We start from the raw sequence: 22,469 nt of genomic DNA, 5'->3' as shown, positions 1-22,469 counted from the left end.
CCCTCTCCGTTTCTATGTCTTTGTTTTTATCTCTCTCCCAGAGAACACAAGGATAAAAGAGCAGTATGGTATACTCCTCTTTCATATTTATGCTCAAATATCATTTGCCAGGTCAGTGTACACATGTGCGTGCACATACAGCTCAGGCATTTTGTAGATGGTTCAACCATCTGCTATTGTTTTATGCACGCACGCACGCAGTCGCACGCAGTCGCACGCACGCACGCACTCTCTCATGATTATCAGATGACCCTGTGTGTAGCAATTAGGCCTATAACATAATGTAAAAGTGGTGGTGATTTATCTCATACCTAAAAAGTTTGAATGAGCCTTTGGGGGACCAGGGACAAGTAGTTGCCTATTGTACCTGTTCATAAAATATACTGTATCAGTGTATCTCTTGTGCATGATCTCTTTTTAGCTTCTGAAACTCAGGGTCAGGCCTCAGGCCCAATTTTCTAGACAGAGGACCCCCTGAGCCCCTTGGGGCCCATTCACAGATTATTATTATTTATTTAGTTTACAAATGAACAATTATTTTTGAGAACAGGGCTTAAGTGATTAAGCTTCTAACAAATTAAGTACACTAATAGTGCATATTTTTAAAAGTTGCACGCATTACTTGGTACAGAAAGTTAGTGGTACAGAGTGACCCATGTGCTCGAGCACATGGGTCTCCGCCAGTCAGGTATAGGCTATTATGGGCCAGCAATATTCGGAATTCACCAATCAGGATGGAATATGACATATCGGATGGATCCGACTTGAACACTTGACTACAGAGTAATGTATCGGTAATGTGTACCGATTTGCGTGCTGTTTGGACAAAATGTGTAGGAGATATAGAGGATATAAAAACAAAGTCTTGCAAACATTGGCCTCCTGGTGGCACAATAATAGGGTGGCATTTTTTCTCAACGTAGTGTGAATGTGCGTGCAACGTTTCACCACAATCGGAAAAGGAGTAATATCCAAAAATGTTGGTGCTCTAAAAGGCAGATGTGAAAAAGGTGCATTTATACAGGTAGGTAAAACATGAATTGGCCGGTTAAAGCACCACCATGAGGCTGATTTGAAAACTTTCAAGTGGCAATTTCTTTCTCTGCCTAATGTGAATGTGCATACTACATTTCACGGAAATGGCATGCTGTGATTTGAGGCATTTTGTTCAAGATGGAGCTGCAAACTTCGGAAGCCAATCTCTGGCAATAAGGATGGAATATGAAAAATGTGAAAGACGTGTTTAATGACTATGAAGAGACTGTGACGATTTGCGTGATGTTTGTTACACAGAACGGTGCCGGAGATTACCTGATCACAGATGGAATGACACACACACACACACACACACACACACACACACACACACACACACACACACACACACACACACACACACACACACACACACACACACACACACACACACACACACACACACACACACACACACACACACACACACACACACACACACACACACGCCTTCGGCCTGGCGGAGACAATAATATGGAATTTGTTACATTTTTGAAAGTAACTTTTCCTCACACTCCTACTGGTGTTTGTTTTATAGATGGATTCATATATAATAGTCTCTAGAATGAAGAGCCCTGATTTAGAAATAGACAAACACCCACAGTCCCAGTGAGACTCTATTAGAGCACCCAGTCACAGATTAGACCTACATCCTTTCTCCATTAGTTGAGTCCATTAGACACACAGCCAGTCATTACCCCACCCACCCACACACACACACACACACACACACACACACACACACACACACACACACACACACACACACACACACACACACACACACACACACACACACACACACCTTAGTCAGGGATAATTATTTACATGGTAGTGACTATAGTGAGTACCTTAATTTTATGATGCGTTTAGATAAAATGAAGACATTTGATGTAACCTGAAGACAGCACTTCTCCTTACTGGCCACCTGACAACTTAATAACTGCGTTTACTTATGATCAAAAAAATCTATATCACAAGAATATTTATCTGCAACTGTTGGGAATGAAAGTATGAATTGTTTTAATTACCTTTTTATAGTGTATATTTAATACTGCAGACCATCAATTTCATACATCTTTGATAAGTTTTGTTTTTGTTTGGTCAAACCTTTTCCCTGTGCTTTGCCCTACTGTGGCTTTTAATGAAAGTAACAATTGTTTATCTTTATTGTCTGGTTAGGTTACATCTTTACAGTTGGTTCTATTGATAAAAATATTTATGCATGTTAGTTAGTTGCTGCGAGAGTGAGGTCTAGCCAACACCAACTCAGGATTCCTGGATCGCTGCCCTCCACAATTTCCTATCCAACATCAGGTTCTTGAGCTCTGTTGTCAGACAAGCTGTCGCGCCGCAGCACGTCTACATAGGTCGATAGGTGGTAAGCTTATTTCCCCTCCTGGCTTTGCCTTGGGTTGGCTCCCATAGGGTCAATTTACTTGCCTCAAGTTCTGGGTGCCTGACGCAGTACCCTGCCAGCCTCATCCTTCTCTCTCTATATGTTAGTATATATGTTCATTAATAAGGGTCGTTCACACGAAGAACAAAAAGAAAATATATATATAGTTTTAAAATTATTCTAACTCAAATGGATGGGAAAAACAATGATGAACAATGTACCAGTAGTTATCGGTATAGTGCTGTCAACAATGTTCTTTTTCTCAATTTCAAACTTTACCCAATGCTCAGCCCTGTGATTTGTAATGGTCTGCTGCCACTGAGAAGCTGGAACTCAGATCACTGGGAAGCCAATAGTTTGAACAATAAAGCTTCATTTATAGTCTATTGCATGAAGGTGCCGCTTGCCAAATGTAATTGATCCCAAGGAGCTATGCAACATGTTGTTAAGCTTGTTGCACTACAGAGTATAAATCAGGCTTAAGTTGACACCACAGGACTCCGACTGTGTCTGCGGGGAGACAAATGTTTTTTGCGTCTGTTTACAGAGAATGAATTAGACACCGTTACCGTCCTGCTAGAGTCACTGAACCGCTGATTTACAGTCTCAGAGGACGGGGTTGAAGGAAATTGTATATCGTTGCTGTCAGACAGAAAACTCTATTCTAATATTTAGTTTTTTGTAAATTAACACCCCACTTGATCGTACTACAGCGTCACACAAAAGAACGGTTTTGGACATGCAAGGTTAGCAACTGTCTGCAACGATATGCGAGTGCTCGTATGAGTGATGTAGTAAAGAGCAGACATGATCAACACGTCTTTGTTGTTTAGCTGCTCATGGTGCAACCTGAGGCGGTGGTGGGTTCGAGGGGGGTCAAGTGTCTCACAACGTATTTATGGTCAGAGGGATCGCAGAGTCGCAGACCTACAACCTGAAAAAACAATAAAACACTGCTTCCATTTCAACAAAAAGAACAGGTTTTAATTACAGAACATTGGGAGTGTGGGAATAAATACATGAGGCCATTGGTCACATCCTGTTGTGACACATATAGCGCATACACAAACACACGCGTGTGCATGTACCATGCACACATATGGCATCCTGTAAACTGGAACTTGTTGGGATGAACTGCGTTTCTCTGCCTGCAGGTTGGTCCCTTTACTCTGTAAACACATGGAACTTTATCGCTTCAATTATTCTTAGTAGCGTGCCAATGTGGTGCGCCGATAATCGGCAATTTACAAGCTCACAGCACGTTGGCGTGGCAGTGCATGGCCCCTTGTGAGCACATAGATGGGCTATTTTCAGCATGGAACACGGGCGTGCAACTAAAACAGGTTTATATACTGTATGTGTGTGTTGGCCTCTATGCATGTCTGTGTGGTTTTGTATGCACACCCTTGTGTGTGCGCACGGCACGCGTGTTTGTTTGCACATCCATGCGTAACCCTGTGTGTATATGTCCATTTGTGACTGTATGCGAGTGCTTCTGTATGAGTGTGTGGTTGCCCCCATGGAGAGCTTTGGTTACCGCCGTCCCCAGTCCTGTAGCCGTAGCAGTACAGTTCACTCAACATGTGACTGACTTACATTCAAACCCGGCTCGTCCTCAAAAGCCACTGGTTCCTGCACCAGTGAGCGCAACGATAATCACTTAAATAAAGAGGGAATACTGTGGTGATTAATGTACAGTCAGTGGTTCTCAAACCTTTCCCCGTGTCAAGGTACCCCCAAATGTATACTGTATGTATTTGGCCACGAATCCCCATCTGAACATATTTGTGACTCTCAGAAGAGAAGTTAAAGAATTCCAAATTATTCACAATTTCTCAAAAATAGCATATGTACAAGCTCACAGCTGTGAGGTTATGGATCTGCCATTTTTGAATAGCCAAAGTAAAAACTATGGAAGTGGTTCAAAATGATTGTGATGCTATTTTAACAAATGTAGCAGGGGACCTCCTGGACCCCTACTTTGAGAACCACTGTTAACTGATCTGGCACCACTGAGCTCACAATAATCACTAAATCATATTAATACTGTGGTAATGAAGGCATAGTTAACGGCGCCCGTTAAACACAAACTTTGTGCCCCAGTGTGGAAGCATTTCAGAACTAACTGGTCTATCTGGTGTCTGTCCAAACCGAGACCAGAACAATACAGTCGACTCTCTACTGTATGGAGAAGACCTGCTGGACCCAGATCAGTTACAGTTGGAGGCCATCGATATTGTCCTTTTCTTTTTGCTGAGTTTTGCGTGATCTGCGCAAAAGGACAGTTAACCCATTTTGGGCGGGAACCCCTTTTGGTGTTTAACATTATGTTATAATTTAGCTATTGAAAAATAGCAGATCTACAAGCTCATAGCGCGCCACCGAGTGGCGCGCTATGAGCTTGTAGGTCTGCTATTTTTGAAAAATCGTGAAAATATTTATTTCAGAAAACTGGAGGATTTAGAAGGATTTTTTAAAATGTTGAGGTCAGGCCTAAATGGGTCAAATGATAAGGGACAATATCGGTGGCACCCAACTGTACCATTGTAATTCAGGTCTGTTTCAATAAGAATAGAGGCAGGGTTGAAGTGGTTAAAACCTCAAGCCAACCTGAACGTCAGATTCTGGACGTTAACACCTCCCCAAACGTCAGAACACACTGAACACATTGGAAAGTGTTAAGTCAGATCTTCCCGTTCTCCTCACAATAGATCGATATACAGGTAAGAAATTTGGCATAACAGCCCTTTAACAACTTGTCATTTTGGGATGACATGCGAGTAGAGCTGTGGTTCTCAATGTGGGGTCCAAGGACCCTAAGGGTTCCTTGCAGGTCTGTAACTGTGAGAGTGTACAAATGGACACGTAATTTGCCTCTCAGAGTTAAAGACAAGCCCTTTTCTTACCGTAATCTGATATTATATCCATTAACGAAAAAAAACCTCCCTCTCTAGCGTGCTGTAGCATCCGAGCTCCGAGCATGGAGGAGTTTATCGGCAGCTCACCTTTAATGACAGCCCATATATAAAAAAAAAAAAGAATTGTCGAGCAATCAAAATAAGCATTTAGCATCGCTACATTTATCGCTAAAAGGTGTGCTCGGGATGTTTTTAAAACAGCTTAATGAATATAATAACATCAGATTATGGTTATGAAAAGCGCTAGTCCGGAGTTCTTTTTTAAGGTGGTCCTGCTCTCGGTACAGCAGGTGACAGACAAACTGTTCCGGGCCCATCTGACCACTTCACAGCGGCCAGATGACGTGGTCAGATGGGTTGGCCGTGTGGATTTTCAGCGCATGCGGTTATTTTAAAACATCAACCAATCGATTGGTATCTTTTCTGATCCAAGAACACAAAGAAAAGATACCATGATTTCTTTATGTTGAACCCATTTATTTTTTCCAATACAAATCTTAGTGTTTTGCCAATTATTTGGGGGCCCACCAACAATATCCTCACAGCCCACCAGTTGGCCCCCGGCCCACAGCTTGAGAATCACTGCTTAAAATACCACGCGTGTTCAATTCCAAGACGTGAGCGCCGTACAGACAGACAAGAGCACTCGTGTCCCTCAGAGGTTTGCAGCGAGGGAGTGTGTAAGAGAGAATGTCTCTCAAACTTGTCTGTTGAACTTGTAAACTGTCTCTGTCACCTGTGTGTGTGTGTGTGTGTGTGTGTGTGTGTGTGTGTGTGTGTGTGTGTGTGTTTCCCAGAAGGATCCTTTGTGTGTGATTACGTGTTTCTCAGAATGTCCCAAGAGTGTGGTAGCGTATGTGTGTGTGTGTTTGTCTCAGTCTTTTGACACCTGCTGACGTATTAGAGAGCTGGTCTGCAGCGCAGGGTGTTATACACACCAACAGGCTTAGTGTGCAGTGCTAGTTGAGTGAGGGCGAGTGCTGGGTGCTCCACAGCAGTTCAATGTACGGCCACTTGGTCTGGAGACAGCGCTTGGCAGGAGTGTCATCCGTCCTCAGCACGGGGTCCTCGAAACCCAGGATCACTGCTGTCCCCTCTACGTACTGGACCTGGAAACAGAGACATTAAACCCATTTAGACCTGAGGCAGATTCTACCAAAATCGCACCAATGATTCACAACGCAACTAGTTGCAACTTCCAAACAGTTCGCAAGAAATTGCGGCGGTCTGAATTGACCCGTTGCAAGTCAGTGCAGTTTTGTTTGGTGCAGTAATGTGGTTCATGGACCGGGCTAAATAAGTCAGGGTTGTACAACCCGGACCTGAGCGAAGACACACGCACATAAGTAGGTCAGGATGGTCCGAACATGCAGGTATGTAAAGTCTTATGCCAGCTGTTTTGGAGGAACCGCCTGTCACTCACTTCCTCTAGAGAGGAGATAGAGGTCGGATGAAACAGGATGGAGGGTAGCATGGGTGAGACAGACACACACGCGCACACACACCTCTAGAGAGGAGATAGAGGTCGGATGAAACAGGATGGAGGGTAGCATGGGTGAGACACACACACACACACACACACACACACACACACACACACACACACACACACACACACACACACACACACCACACACCACACACCACACACCACACACACACACACGGCAGTCTTAAAAGTGCTTCATTTTTTCCACAGGACTACCTGCAGGAATCCCCCCCCCCCCCACACACACACACACACACACACACTGCTGCAGGGTCCTGTCAGCACGTCTGATATTCTCATCTGGAACTTCAGGTATGGGAATGCTATCAGTAGCTAATAGGTGCCCTGCTGATGTTTTGTGTGTGTGTGTGTGTGTGTGTGTGTGTGTGCGCGCGCGTGCATGCGTGTATGTGAAATTGCGGGAAGTTGTGAAATATGTGGAAAGTTGCAAAATATAAAATAGGTTTTATGTGATTTTATGCAGTGAAATATTCAGGCTGTGCGATTATGCATCCTTTTTGAAAATAATTGACGCCTGCAAAATCTGCATCATTTGGCTGATTATGCGGTAAACTATGTGATTGCAACATTTGTTCTGGAGGGTCTAATAGATAGATATACTGTAGATAGATAGAATGATGGACAGGCAATTAGCTACTGTTTACACTGGTATTATACACTGCTTGTACGAGAGACAGAGACAGAAAAGTATGAGCAGGAGAAAAACAAGAGAAATAAGGAATAACAAGGAATTACCTTCTCATTGTGGTTGGACTGTTTGAGCCCATTATAATGGTAGACAGGAAACGAGTCTGGAACCCCAGAGTCCTGAAACACAAGACATTTGAATGAGGACTTATATTTATACATCACAACATTTGTTTACCAACTAAGCACACTACCAGTAAGACGCCCGAGGGCGAGAAGCGGCCTCGTCACTTTAGGGCAAGGTCGGGCTTAATGTTGATGACATCACATGATGTCACGAGGCATGGACCATATATGGGGGCGTGACCAACCAAAGAAACAACTGAGGGGAAATGCACGATTCCATAGTAAGAAAAAGGCAGAGGCGCAAACATATTCACAAAATAACACAATACAAGTTATTACACACAAGGATGTATAGAACAATACAGCCATAAATATAATGTAAATACGTTGTCTATTGCAGAATTTGCAGTAGTATTTGACATGACAGGACACACTTTATATATACACACAAACAATAACGCACGTCTGACTCCGTGAGTGTCCGTCTGTTAACTGTGTTTGTGTATATTGTGTGTGTATGTGTGTGTGTGTGTGTGTACGGTATGTGTATGTGTGTGTGTTAACATCTTTGACAAAGGCAGAGGTAAAACCACAAAGACTGACATTCTTGGACAGACAGTCAAACCAACATACCTCAGCCTGCAACCTAACACACTACATTAATCCCACAGGCTTGTGTTTAAGTGTGTGTGTCTGCTTTTGATACGTGTTAAGTGTGTGAGTGTACATGTTTTATACTGTGTGTGTGTGTGTGTGTGTGTGTGTGTGAGTTAACTCTAACCCCCCAATTCTCCAAAACAGCAGACGTTACAAAAACGTTTGAACGATGACAGTGAGCCAAGACCTTCTACGCTAGGATGATGTGTGTGTGTGTGTGTGTCTGTGTGTGTTTGTTAAGAAGAGTGCGTGTGTGTGTGTGTGTGCGTGCGTGCGTGCGTGCGTGCGTGCGTGAGTGAGAGAATGTGTCTCATTACTTGTGCTTATGTGCATGTATGTGAAACCCTAACCCTAAGCCGAGTCCCACATGTGTCTGAGTGTGTGTGTGTGTGTGTGTGTGTGTGTAATGGTAGGATAATATCGTTGTGGCTGAGGGTCACTCCACTGTTGAGTCCCTAAAGCCCTGATCACTTTAACACACTTCCACTCTCTCTCTCTTCATCTCTCCCTCTCTCCACCAGCCTCTCTCTCTTCATCTCTCCCTCTCTCCACCAGCCTCTCTCTATCTCCTTCCCTTGCTATTCATCTCTCTTGTTCTGTCTCTCTGCCGTCTCTCTCGGTTTAGCCTAGCTCTCTCACATTCCTCTCTTTTTCTCTCTCACTCACTCCATTTCTTACGTTCTCTCTCTCCCTCTCTGATCCTTGTTCTAGAAGCCAGTGTTCTGTTCCGAGCCCCTCCCTGCCTCCAACATGATGTTGCGTGTGTGTGAGAGAAATAAAAAGCTTGCGTGCGTGGTAGTAGTGATATGGGCTGTGTGGGTAACAGAATTGATGATGTGATGTGTGTGTGTGTTTGTTGTGCATGTGATGTGAGTTTGTTATTTTCCACTGGGATCAGAATCAGAAGGCCTGCTGTAGGAAACCTCTGTACAGGTTTTTCAATGAGGATACATTGTATATTCCTCATTATTATACCCACTGCAGATTTACAGCAACAACACTGTTCATGTCTGTGTGATGAACTTATCGATAGACAATATACACAATTTATAATCTATAAATACTGGAAACGTATAATATTTATAGATCATATTCTGCACTATCCACTGTGGATTGACTGCAAATATGTACTCCATACTACTGGTTATAGGTTGCTCATGTTCAGTTTTTTTGAACTTTGACGATGGAGAGGGCCATTATATTTCCATACTCACTCCAAAGGGCCACATTGCATGCATGTCGTAGCAAAGATAGCCGATCTACAAGTTCAAAACGCGCCGCAGTGCGACGCGTTTTGAACTTGTAGATCGGCTGTTTTGCCATATTTGAATTGAAATCCTGAATAGTTTTTTGCTATTTTTAATTGGGATCCTGAAAAGTAATTTCAACTAAATACAAATATATTGGACATGAAAATAACATAACAATAACATTATTTGTAATACTACTCAGCAAGCTACTAATTTAGTAATTCAAGCGGGTCATGTTTGCATGTTTGGAATTGTAACACCTGAAACTAGAAAAAGTGCCCTTCCGGGCACAGGTCTCCACCAGGAGGATAGGAGTGTGATGTTTGGCAAAATGTTTAGGAGGATGTTTTTATTTTTCTTCATTTTGTTGAGGAAATGCAGAGCCAGATCACTCAGCATCTCTGAGGATAGAATTCTGGATGAGCAGGACATGTGCAGCATTTTGTACAAAACGGGCCACTCCTGAAAACTTTGGAAGGCAATCTTAGCCAATCAGTGTACAATCTGAGAAATCCAACAGACTCGTCTTGATCACATGACTACAGAGATCATGTGTACCGATTGCCATTTCTTCTTACGCCTTTGATGGCAATTGGATGATTTGAGGCATTTTGTTCCAAAAATGTGTTTTGCAAAAATCAACCTGTTGGTGGCGCTATAACAGGCCAATGTGAAAAGGGTGGGATATATTCCTCAGCCTAGTAAGACAATGTGTGAAAGATTTCACGTAAATTGCATGCTGCGTTCATGATTTGAGGCTATTGTTCAAAACGGGGCAATCTTGCAAACTGTGAAAGCCAATTATAGTCAATTAGGATGGAATAAGAAATATCAGACAGATCCGACTTGAGCACATGACCATAGAGATACTGTGTAACGATTTGTGAGATTTTTGGACAGAATCTGGAGGAGTAATATCAAAAAATGTGTTTTACAAATGTCGGCCTCCTGGTGGCGCTATAAAAGGCAGATGCGGAAAATGCAGGTCAAAGGTTTGTCCTTGGCCTCTAGGGAGTGTGCATGCAACGTTTCACGCAGATCGGTGCAGTTTTAGGTAAAAAATGTGAAAAGCTGCCTCATGGTGGCGCTATAACAGGCCGTTCTGGAAAATGCAGGGCAGAGGTTCATCGTTGGCATCCAGGGAGTGTGTGTGCAAAGTTTGGCATCGACCGGATTAACGGTGCCGGAGATTAGCTGTACACAGACGGACGGAAGGAAGGACGGACGGACACACACACGGACACACACACACACGGACGGAGTGCAAAACATACTCTCTCCCCATGCCTTCGGCCTGGTGGAGACAATCAATAACATATCAGTATTCCGAAATTAATCTGAGGGCCACATTAAGTGAAGGTGGGGGCAGCTTGTGGCCCCCGGGCCGCCAGTTGCCCACCCCTGGTATACACCATGCAATTCCTGGGATGTGGAAGTGCAGTAGGTCAAGCAAGACTCTCAATCTACCGTTTCTCTTTTTTCCCCTCTTCATTTGATCCCCTATCTGTCCTGTGTTTCATACTGCTCCGGTACTGCTATGACAACTGCATTTTCCTCATGGCATCAATAAAGGTCTACAGTATCTACACATCTATAATACAGTATGGGTAATAGAACTAAGATTGTGGTGTGTGTGTGTGTGTGTGCGCGCGCATGCATGCGTGCGCTCATATGCTGTATGAATAATATAATTTGGAATGTGATGTGTGTGTGTGTATGTTCGTGTGTGTTAATATGTAGTATGGATGGATAACAATATTTCATGTAATGCATGTAAACAGGAGAAGTCCACCTGCAGTGACCTCATTCATGGTCACCACATAACACATCCACCGACCCCCGCAACACACCCACCCACAACACGTGCGCACACACACGTTACCTGATCAGGGAAGAACTCGAGTAGGAAAGGACTGAGTAGGATTACGCCTAGACCCTCTGGATCCAGTTTACTCTTCATTAGACTCACACTGGGAGAGAGGGAGAGAAAGAGCGAGAAAGAGAGAACAGGAAAGGGGGACAAGTTAATAAACAGTGGGGGAGAGAGAGAGAGTGAGAGAGAGACACAGAGAGAGCGAGAGAGGGAGAAGGAAACGCATCCAAAGAGAGAGACAGATAATAAGGATGAGGCAGAGAGAGAAAAGAGGGGAGAGATGAGTCAGGTATGAAAACACCATAATACATAATTGATAAACCAAACCCCTGCTGTGATTGACATCACACACATCCTCACTTCAACACAACAGACGCCCCCCTCCCCCCCGTGTGTGTGAGAATCTGAAACCAAATTGGGTGTCCGACAGTGACTATGCGTTACTGTGTGATTTATTTGTGTATGTCTGTGCCAGAAAGTGTGATTCTACTGTACTGTATGTATATGTGGTGTCATTCTGTGTTTGAATGCAGGGCAGTGTGTGAACTTGTATGTTCTTATGTGCATGATTCTGTGTTTGTGTGAGTTTTCACGTGTACATTTGTGAAAGTGTGCTTTGGCGTGTGTATGATACACCAAAGCTGTGTTGTTCACTCCACGCGCTGTTGCAGCCCCAGTGAATATCTTCACGCTAGATGAAATCCCCATCGAGTGGGTGGAGCGCTATAAATACCTTGGCTTCTGGTTGGATATACATACATTTTAAATTTCATATAGACTCTTTGTGCAAAAAAGGTTAAATTCACTTTGGGCTTCTTCTACAGATTGAAGGCTTGTTTAGCTCGCAAAAGAATTGTCACTGGTCTCTTGCTGTCCCAGTTGGATGATGTATAGGTTTGCGTGCTCCTCCACCTTGGCCAAACTACATCCCCTGCACCATGCTGCACTGAGATTCATAACTAAGTCACCCTTCAGAACACATCATTGTTTGTTGTATGCTGCAGTTGGTTCTCATTGACATCACGCAGGCTGCATCATTGGTATATTTTCATTTATAAAGCCATTCTTGGTGATCTTCCTCCTTACATTTCCTCCAAATTTAATTTGGCCAACAATGATCTAAACCTCAGATCAAATGCCTGGCTACGGTGTGTAGTGCCAGCCTTCAAATCTGAGGGGGGTAAAAAGTGTCTTGCTTTCTTTGGCCCCTAGCTGGTCGTGGAATGACCTAGTTCAGAGTTCAGACTAAATCTGGCCTTGAAAGTTTATTTGAGAAGTTTCAAAAGGATCATCTTAAATGTACAGTCCAACACCTGCACATGTTGGGATGTGTACTAGCCTTTGCATAGGCCCATATATATATATTGTTTTCCCCCGTTGTATATAATGTACATATATTTGCTCTGTGCTCAATTTCTTGCACCCGGTTACTGTTAGTGTGCCTTTGTTGGAGATTTGTTGTATACTTTGTATAGGTTTCTTGAGGTATGTCATGGATGTATTATTTGGCTGTTGTGTAATTTCATTTGACGATGTAGCATTGAAGTGTAATTTTGTTTCTGCCTCTTGGCCAGTTCCCACTTGCAAAAATGAAATAAATATGATAATGTGTGTGATAATGCTTGTGCGCGCGTGTGTCTTCAGTGAATAGCACAGCGGTACTAAATATACCTCTTTTCAGACATTCCTGTGTGTTAGCTCGTAGCTGTGTTATTATTCTTATTTCTCAGTGATAAAACCATGGATCACATTGGCCTTATAAGGAGAGAAGGCAGACTCATAACCAGACGAGAACATTGTAGGGCTGAGCTCCATGTGATATGTCAAATAAATGAGCGTTTGGGGGCTGTGGGACGGAGGTGATTGAGGAGTGGTATATCAAATAATTGGCTGCTATTGATGTTTTGGAAATATCGACTTTCTAGACCACCTTGTAGACAGAAGCTACATAATTAAATGTATATAACCAACGGGGCGGGTTTTAATAAAAGGGTCAAAAGTCAGGAGTGCACTTTCATTTGGAGGAACTTTGGGGAGGATAAATGTTGGACTTTATTTCATTAAAGTTGTAGGATTTAAAAAGTGTTAGTTACTATGTTAAACTGTCACACAGGCACACAAATGTAATTCAGAGATATGTATTTAAAGACCCTTTCCCAATGTCCCCTGGCGTGGTTTCAATCCTTAGAATAATCATCTCTGTCCAATAAGTCAAGTATTTTTCTTCCCCCCGAACATATCCATAAAAGGAGCTTTACAGTACCTCCATCTTTCCCCTCATTTAGTATTCCAGAATCTATGAAAATGAAAATGTTTGATGCTCTGGAATTTGGGAAATCCAACGAGTATCCACAGGGATTATCAGAACATTAACGCTAAACGCACCGCTGGAAAACCATGAGCCTGTCACTTCCCCATTGACAGTACCCTTGTGTTGTGTTGGGGACGGAGATGTGATCATTGTGTCACTCAACCATGCTGCATACTTCCTCATTGACCCTTATATATGCGTAAATGCATGTATTTAGTGATTGTACAATGGTCTAAAGACCAGATTTAGTTGTAAAATACTACATTAATGAGATATGCAGAGTGACAGAATCTAAGGATTTTCACAGGGAAGCTTCAAAAAGACATGAACTAAACTAAAAAAAGAATTACTTTAATATCGACCTATCCCTATTGACTGATGTTTTAATTTAAAGCATAGAGCGTGCTTTAGTTTTGTGTTTATGTGTTGTGTTGTGTTGTCTGGTGTGGCGGTTAGACAGCATGCACTACGTGGCAGAGTGTGACCTATGACATAAAAGGTAGCGGCAGATCAGATGTGCTCGTGAACATTCAGGCTACAGTATGTTCTTCTGTCCGAGGAGCCCATAATGGAGGGAAAACACCCTGCTGGTATATATATTGCAATACTCAGCTGATGTGGGGACTGGGGCTCTCAAACTACTACAGTAGCCTGTTGTTTCCATCAAAGAACAGGCGACTGGGGGGGCAGTTTTGAACACAGTAATATCCACAGTGTGAATTCAACTCCAAGTGTAAAAAAAGGACTGCCAACTGTCCGTTTTCACACTATAAGAGTTAAATGACTTTGACTCTCGACTTTAATAAGTAGCTGTGTTTTGCATTTTAAACCTTGAAGGGGGAACTGCCTGCACAGTGGACACACTGGTCTTCTGGACTGGAATCAGCTGCACAATGACACACCTCGGAGCTTTGATGGACTCTTTGCTCTTGCTCATCAGGGACACTTGAACCCAGCTCCTATAGTGATTGGAGCTGGTTATCGGAATTGTGGAAAATACACATCCAGGGGCTGCTCTTGTTGTACCGTACGTGGTAATGAAATTCGAGATCTGTGCTACGCCTCACTCCACAACACTTAATAGAACCCTATTGCGTGTATGGAAAATCCCATGTCTGCTCTTTAAGCTCACCACACTGACGTCACAACGTCATATGATTTGTTTGACAACAATTACCCATACACGTATTAAGAGAACCAATTATCAGGGCCCACAGCAATATATCTGCTGGAAATATATTGTTGCTGTTTTATCTAAAATAACAAAATCCCTTGACTATATTGACTACTGCCTCAGTATGAATGAACTAGTAGCTATAGTAGTCGAATAGTTGACTAGTTGCAGTAGTGTAAACAACATTACCGAATACTGACTATAGTACTCAACTGATTTGAATCATACTTAAGGGATAGGGAGTACCTGTTTGTCTGCAGGTAAGTACACATCTTGGCTGACAAAAATTAAATGCAGAGTTCCCAAATTCAACATGTTCCCCACTGGCTCAGATTATGGACAACAAAATATTATGTTAATACCATCATTGAGTAGATTACACACATTTAATGAACTGCATCACCAGCGGACTATGGTCTAATACAAACACGGAGCAAATGGATTGAACAAATCAACGATAGGATTTTCCATCATTTTCCTTAACACGTTATCTCCCAGCCCTCCAGGCGCTAGTGCCAGAGAAAGCTGCGTTGTAAGCTTACAAGATGGGTCACTTCCGCCCGCCCCGGAAGTGATAGCCCTCCATATTTGAGTCACATTCTTATTCTAGGCTATGCATCGACACACGGTGGATTCACTTTCTTAGTGTGATCAAAGTTTAGACTTTTATAAGGTCTCAAAGATCGTAGTTTGTCTCATTTTGAGGAGAATTAGGCGTGCACGCATCGGATCCGTGTGGAGGCTGTCTAACATGTCAGTAAAAGCAAAATAAATAAATAATAATTATTAGATTAAATGACATTAAAGACAGATTTTACGTTAATAAAACGGAATTCCACGTTCTTCCACAGCATACTTTGTGTTAATTAAACAAAGCCAAATTGAAATAATTGTTTTTGGAGCCAATATGTGTTATCCTTAACACATGTGTTGTCTTTGGCAGAATATTCCGTCATTTAAAATCCAACAGTTTGACGGAATTCTCTGTCAATTAATGTACTTTATCGATATGAAATCTCACTGAAAATCAACTTTCAATACTGACCCGGTTGCTAGGCAATGCCTTCGTCACTCCCAGTACAAGGAAAAGTGTGCACGCATTCTATAGGGTTCCATTAAAACTTATTAAAAGTAGAATCTTCTTTGGCTATAATCTCTGAAACTACGAGCGCTGTCCGTGGTGATAAATATCCATCCGAGGTTCCGAGTGTGATTTTAGATTTTTTTTATCGCATCGCTCCCGACATATTAACGTTTCTGGCGAAAGGTAAACATTGTGAGCTACTGCTAAAACAAGCCGTTTCTTACAATGGAGGTCTGCGAGCGAGGAACCCGGATGTGAAAACATGGTAATCTGCTCTATTCTGCGTGGCACAGCTAACTGGCCTCTATCGCCACCCTGTGTAAGACGACTGCAGTTGATTCAGGGCCGGGCCTTAATTTTCAGGCCTGTTGAGAACTGTAGTTCTTGCCGGCTGCTGCACTAATAACTTTGGGGCAGGCCCGTCTAGAGTTTGAATGGACAGTTATCAGTCAAAAGCGAGACATCGAAGAGGAAGGACGGGTGGGGAAGGATCAACATATGGAATGTCAGAACAGGCCAGCTCCATATATGGAGATCTAAGGGTTTTAGGTTTGAGGTAAAAATCCACAATACTCAAATCTAAAAACTGACCCAAGTCCATTTCTACCACCTCATAGCATAGGCCATGTACACACACAGAACACACAGCGTTTCGTTTGCTTTTAGACATAAAGGCCAAGCTGACAACATTTTGGCGGACAAGTAACTCCTGGGGAAAATTCTCTTGGAACACATTTCACACAATGTTACTCTTCTACACTTGAATATACAGTGGTCCTTTTGTTTCCTTGAGACGTAAAGAATAAAGACTCTTGGTGGACAAAAACACTGACAGAAGGCTGATAGATGGAGTGTTTGGCTTTACTTTAGACAGGACACTGACCTGTAAATAATCTGCCTTGTTATTCCACTCACTTGTTTGTTTAGCGTGTAATTGAATGTGATTTATGTGACCAAACACTAAAGACATGTTTTTAATAAATGCTAATGGATGGCAGATGATTCTGGTTATATACAACTGATTTGTATATTGATGGGAATATTAACCAAAAACCTTCCATAGTCCCTCATATACTACATAATAATTGCATATTGTGATGCACAATTTACCTTTGTTTTCTAGAAAGGATATGACATTAAACAATTCCCTTTGGTCAGTTCAATCTAGGATTTGTGTCTCTTCAAAAGACATACACCAAAGAACCATGTCTCACTTTAAAATGTCAGCAGGACACTAGTTCTGGACCACAGACAGCTAGCTTTGTGGACATAGTACCGTTACCCTGGGAGGGCTTATTTTTTATGTGGACAATTTTCCTTGAGCAAAACTGTCAGCACGACAGAGAAATGAAAACATTTTAAGGTTGTAAGAAGCTCACACAAACATGCCGTGACTCCCGCGGATTCATCGTCAATGGAGCGCTTACTGATGACATCAGGCCGTCGTTCAACTGGATCCTGGGAGAGCTTTTTTAGTGTATTTCTAAGTGTATGTAAAACAAATAAGTTGTGTTTTTTCAATTACACATTTTACTTGTGTGATCTTGGGAAGCTGATCCAAATTATTTAGGCACACAAGAGTGAAGAGACAGACTCCGTCAAGCTCACAAGAAACCGAGACTGATTGGTGATTATGTGGCCTGTTTCATGCACTTCTGCACACAAACCACTCCAATTTCATGTCAACGTTAGCAGGCATATTGACCACTAAGTGGCTCTATACTGCAGCAGTGTCAAATCGCATACAGATTTACATTTGAACCCAGCACTGCTCCAACCCCAACACTGCTCCGACTCCCCCCCCCCCCCCCCCCTCCCCTCCTCTCGAAAAAGAATTGTCACAAGCTTGTAGTTCGGCATTTATCACCACGCGACTCTGTCGTACGACGAAGCATAAGTCAGGTTTAATCTTGGCTTCCTGCACTACGTGCCAAAACTAATTCCTTGTGCGACACTCACGCTTGGCGCTAATGCTTTGGTGATTGTGAGTCCAGCGGGGAGCATGCCTGTTTCTACATGGTGGTGTTGTGATGTTTTGAACATGTGTGGGTCTGGAGCACCGCTGAGCACGGTTTAGGAGCCAGAAGAGTCACAGCCTGGCTTACGGCTCTCTTTTGAAGCCTGCGCTTTAAAACATTTCCTCCCGCGTTCTCAGCTATTCTTCCTGCACTTAATGGTCTCTATCCCTCCATCCCTCCCTCCCTCTTTCCGTCTGTCTTTCTTCTTGGTCTTTCATCGTGCCTGCCTCCATGTTCTTACTTTACACTGGTCTGCTGGTGAAACCTGACACCAGAGCAGTGACCTGGCCTGGCCGTGACTCTGGACTTGGAAACTTTACGGCGCATACAGGTGCCACGCACACACACTCTGATACACACAATGCCTTCAGAATGTATGCCAAACGTACATCTCCATACGGTACATACACACAAAAGAAAAAGAGTATGTAAAGACGTACTAGTCGGGCTCAGAGACGAGGTCAAGGGCTCTCATCACGTCCTCCAACAGAGACGCCGAGATGAAACCATTATCTACACAGAGAGAGAGAGAGAGAGAGAGAGAAACAGACGGACAAAGAGACAGACAAAAAAAAAACAGACAGTGAGAGTTTGTTAATTGTAACCACAATGAGGGAAATCAACAACACCGCCAAATGTAAACTAGTACTGTATATTTGTAATGGGTTGTAACATCAGTGTTAAAGTGATGTTTTGTGTTAAGCCCTGTCAACAAGGCACCAGTTAACATCTAAGGACACATGCTTAAAGAGACAAGACATTTAAATACAGGTTGATGCACTGGATAACCCTGAAACACACACACCTTCCATACTGACCAAGCACTGTGTACACTGGCAGGCTCTGGGGATGGACCCCATCTCACAGTAGCGCACGCACACACACACACGCACGCACGCGCACGCGGACACGAAGACACACACACACAGTCAGTCCTCTCCCGTGTCTGACCTACATTCCAGAGCGGTGATGATTGCTCTACCTGACAGAGGACCAACGCTAAACACTAACATCTGGGTGTTTGCCCATGGTGTGTGTGAGACCGTGTTATCTGTCTTGTTTAAGCACTAGCACATGAGCATGGTGTGTGGTTCATACAGTTGTGTCAACCCCACTCACACACGGTGTGAACAGGACTAATTGGCTAACAGTGCGGGTCAGATCTGAGATCTGCCCTGGTCCATTCAACTCAACAGGAATTAAACACAACTGGACTTGACACACATTCAAATCAATGCAAATACATGATGTGAATGTCAATGTACACATGGTCGTCTATCCTTGTTGTGAGGACCGTTTGCCCCCCACTTCTTTTAGACATTTGGGCTTAAATGTGGTTAGTGGACATTAAAGGGCATTTTATCATCCAATCAGGCTTTTGTGAACACCCCAGACAGTTTTTAAGTTGCGTAATTCAGTAATTAGATACTTAATTAGATACTCAAATAAGATTTGATTTATTTTCATTTTCCAAAAGAAATATGAACCCACACTGAACCCACACTTAACCCATTTTGTGCCCAGGACGTCTCCAGACATCTTTATAACCCCCATGTGGTGCCCAAGACGTTTGAAAAAAATAATACAAAAATGCCATTTTCTTTATTTCATTTTTTGCGAAATCGGCTGGGCACTCTACGTCTCTATTCTGAAAGAATCAATCAACAAAATGAGTTAAGGTCATTACACATCGCGACTCAATGCGAAAGAGCACCACCCAGCATCACCCAGGGGCGTCACTCAATACCGTTACGCACAATTATTTGGGGGACCACTGCCGCCGACCCATGCCTTCGGTAAAATAAAATTATAAATACAAACGAGACAGTCTTTGGGACACAATGATTTAAAGGATGGACTGAGCTCACTTTATGTTGCGATTGTGAGAATGCAACTAGTCGCAACTACTTGCAACAAAACTGTTTTAAGGTCAAGCGCACCAATGCAACTCCTTGCAACTGCCTTTGGGGATAATGGTTGCAAGTAGTCATTGGTGCAGTTTGGGCTTCAAGACTACACAAATGTCCTAAAAATTCAGCTTGAAGGTCAATTTAGTCTGATGATTGTCCCATGGTGCTTCTAATTGTCTACGCAGTCCATGGATTTTAATGACCGTAGACTCTTTAAGTTATCACACCCAGGTGACAAACTCCTCAAGGTCTGGGCCATGGCTGGACTCATTATCCCTTATCCTCAATAAAGACAAGGTCTGGGCCATGGCTGGACTCATTATCCCTTATCCTCAATAAAGACAAGGTCTGGGCCATGGCTGCACTCATTATCCCTTATCCTCAATAAAGACAAGGTCTGGGCCATGGCTGGACTCATTTAACCTGACTCCGCCAGATGGGGCAGCAGAGAGTCCCCCCTCCTGCTCCCATCTGGGAACTCTCAGGCAGACTTGATGCCCGGCCACAAAACGGCCTGGCCAATCAGCAGCAGCTAGAGGCGGGATAGCTGCTGCTGATTGGCCAGGCCGTTTTGTGGCCGGGCATCAAGTCTGCGAGTCTGAGAGTTCCCAGATGGGAGCAGGAGGGGGGAACCCAGTGTACTCTCTGCTGCCCCATCTGGCGGAGTCAGGTTAGGACTCATTATCCCTTATCCTCAATAAAGACAAAAGTGGGAGTGGATTGTCCACTGTCAAACTGTAAAAGATCTATGGTCTTCAAACTGGACTTGTTTGTCTGTGACGGGGGCAGTAGAGGGGGGGTGGTGTCTGTCCGTGATGCGGACAGTGTGGAGGATGCCGTTTAGATGAGACGACATGGGGACAGACAGGGCAGTGGGACACAATGAACAGAAATGTGTGTCTGGCGCCTTCCTTCCATAACAGTGAGCACTGCTGACTCTACATGTGACACATAGTAAATTTATGTTCTTCTGCACATACTTCTCTGTGTGTGTGTGTGTGTGTGTGTGCGTGTGTGTGCGTGTGAGAGGGAGGGAGAACCAACAATGTGTGCACCATCTGTATGTCAGCATGTGTGCATAACCTTGTGTATGGCATTTTGTTTCACTATGAGACTTGTGTACATATGTGAGTCAGTTTCTCTGTATATGCAAGTTTGTTTCATCTGTGTACATGTGAGTCTGTGTGTATGTGAATTAGTTTGGGTGTGCACATCTGAATCTGTTTGTCTGTGTGTGTATGTTAGTTTGTGCGTATGTGTGAGCAATGTGTGTGTGAATGCAAGTTTCTCTGTATGCGAGTTTGTGTTTTATGTGTGTGCGCGCAACTCTGATTCTATGTGCATGCACAGTATGTGAGTATGTGTTTTGTTTTGCGTGTGCGTATTTGTATTTTGTTGTGCTGGTATGGTTCTCTGTGTCTATGAGTTCATGTTCTGTTGTGTGTGTTTATGAATCTGTCTTTCTCTATACAGGTTCATGTTTTGTGTTGCGTACCGGTATCTAATGTGTGTCTTTCTCTGTGTGTATTAGAGTTTGTGTTCATGTGTGCATGCACTGTATGTGATGTGAATGTCTGTCAGGTTGTATGGACAGCTAAAACATGTGTGGACATTGATGTGTATGAGTTTATATTAACGCATGCGTGTGTACAGTTATTTGTCTTTCTGTATGTGTTCCATATGTGTGTAAGTTTGTGTGAGTTTAGGTTTCTGTGTATGCAATAGAATTAGTTGATTTTTATCTTTTGAGGGTGTCAGTGTGCATGTGTGTGTGCGCGCGTGCGTGTGTGTGAATTAGTGAAGAACATGCATGAAACAAGCAGAAAACAGCTGAAAACTCTTATGCCCCGTTTCTCTGCTTTTCTCTAGATGCTCCTATCCTCGCTCTCTTTCCTCTCCTTTCTCCTTCTCTCTCTGATGTGACAGAGAGTGAAGCAGACAGTTTTGTTTACATATTTGGTGTCAAGGCGACCGGAGCAGACAAGACTGCTCTCAGCTGCTACGACTCACCTCACACACGCACACAGACATGTAAAAGCATGCATTCACATACACACATATGAAGACAGTGCGTGCGTGTGGGTGTGTGTGAATTTCCGAACAAACACTTACACAAGTTTAAACTGTCCAAAACCAAAACCATGCACACATGTACAGAAAGAAAAACACCAAATTCACAAATGTATGCTTGCATTGCACGCACACACACACACACACACACACACACACACACACACACACACACACACACACACACACACACACACACACACACACACACACACACACACACACACACACACACACACACACACACACACACACACACACACACACACACACACACACACACACACACGCGTGTGACGGTCAGCATATTGTTGTGATCAGCAGGGAGAAGGGGAATGTTGTTTACTCAATCACAGAGACGCACACTTGGTTTCACCAGCATCCTCATGGTCCATGCCGTGTTATTATTACTGAGAGACACAATGTGTTATGTGTGTGCGCTAAGGGAACGTGTGTGTCATGTGCTGTATGAGCGTGTGGAATGTGAATGTATATACCATGTGTGCA

At 43.3% G+C, this 22,469-nt stretch overlaps 1 protein-coding gene across 1 annotated transcript in view; it reads right to left on the bottom strand.

Annotated features, from left to right (window-relative positions):
* Nucleotides 1–5,808: 5,808 nt before the first annotated feature.
* Nucleotides 5,809–22,469, bottom strand: part of mindy3 (MINDY lysine 48 deubiquitinase 3) — a 58,500-nt gene continuing 41,839 nt past the window's right edge. The window contains exons 13-16 of the mRNA XM_079503534.1: nucleotides 18,423–18,495; nucleotides 11,405–11,492; nucleotides 7,598–7,669; nucleotides 5,809–6,461 (exon numbers count right to left, since the gene is read on the bottom strand). Of these exons, the coding sequence (XP_079359660.1) occupies nucleotides 6,312–6,461; nucleotides 7,598–7,669; nucleotides 11,405–11,492; nucleotides 18,423–18,495 (383 nt within the window). The 3' untranslated portion in view covers nucleotides 5,809–6,311. The remainder of the gene's footprint in view (nucleotides 6,462–7,597; nucleotides 7,670–11,404; nucleotides 11,493–18,422; nucleotides 18,496–22,469) is intronic.

The sequence above is a fragment of the Electrona antarctica genome (assembly GCF_951216825.1).
Source record: "Electrona antarctica genome assembly, chromosome: 6".
NCBI classification, from domain to species: Eukaryota; Metazoa; Chordata; class Actinopteri; order Myctophiformes; family Myctophidae; genus Electrona; species Electrona antarctica.
This window is presented reverse-complemented; position numbering and strand designations above follow the sequence as displayed.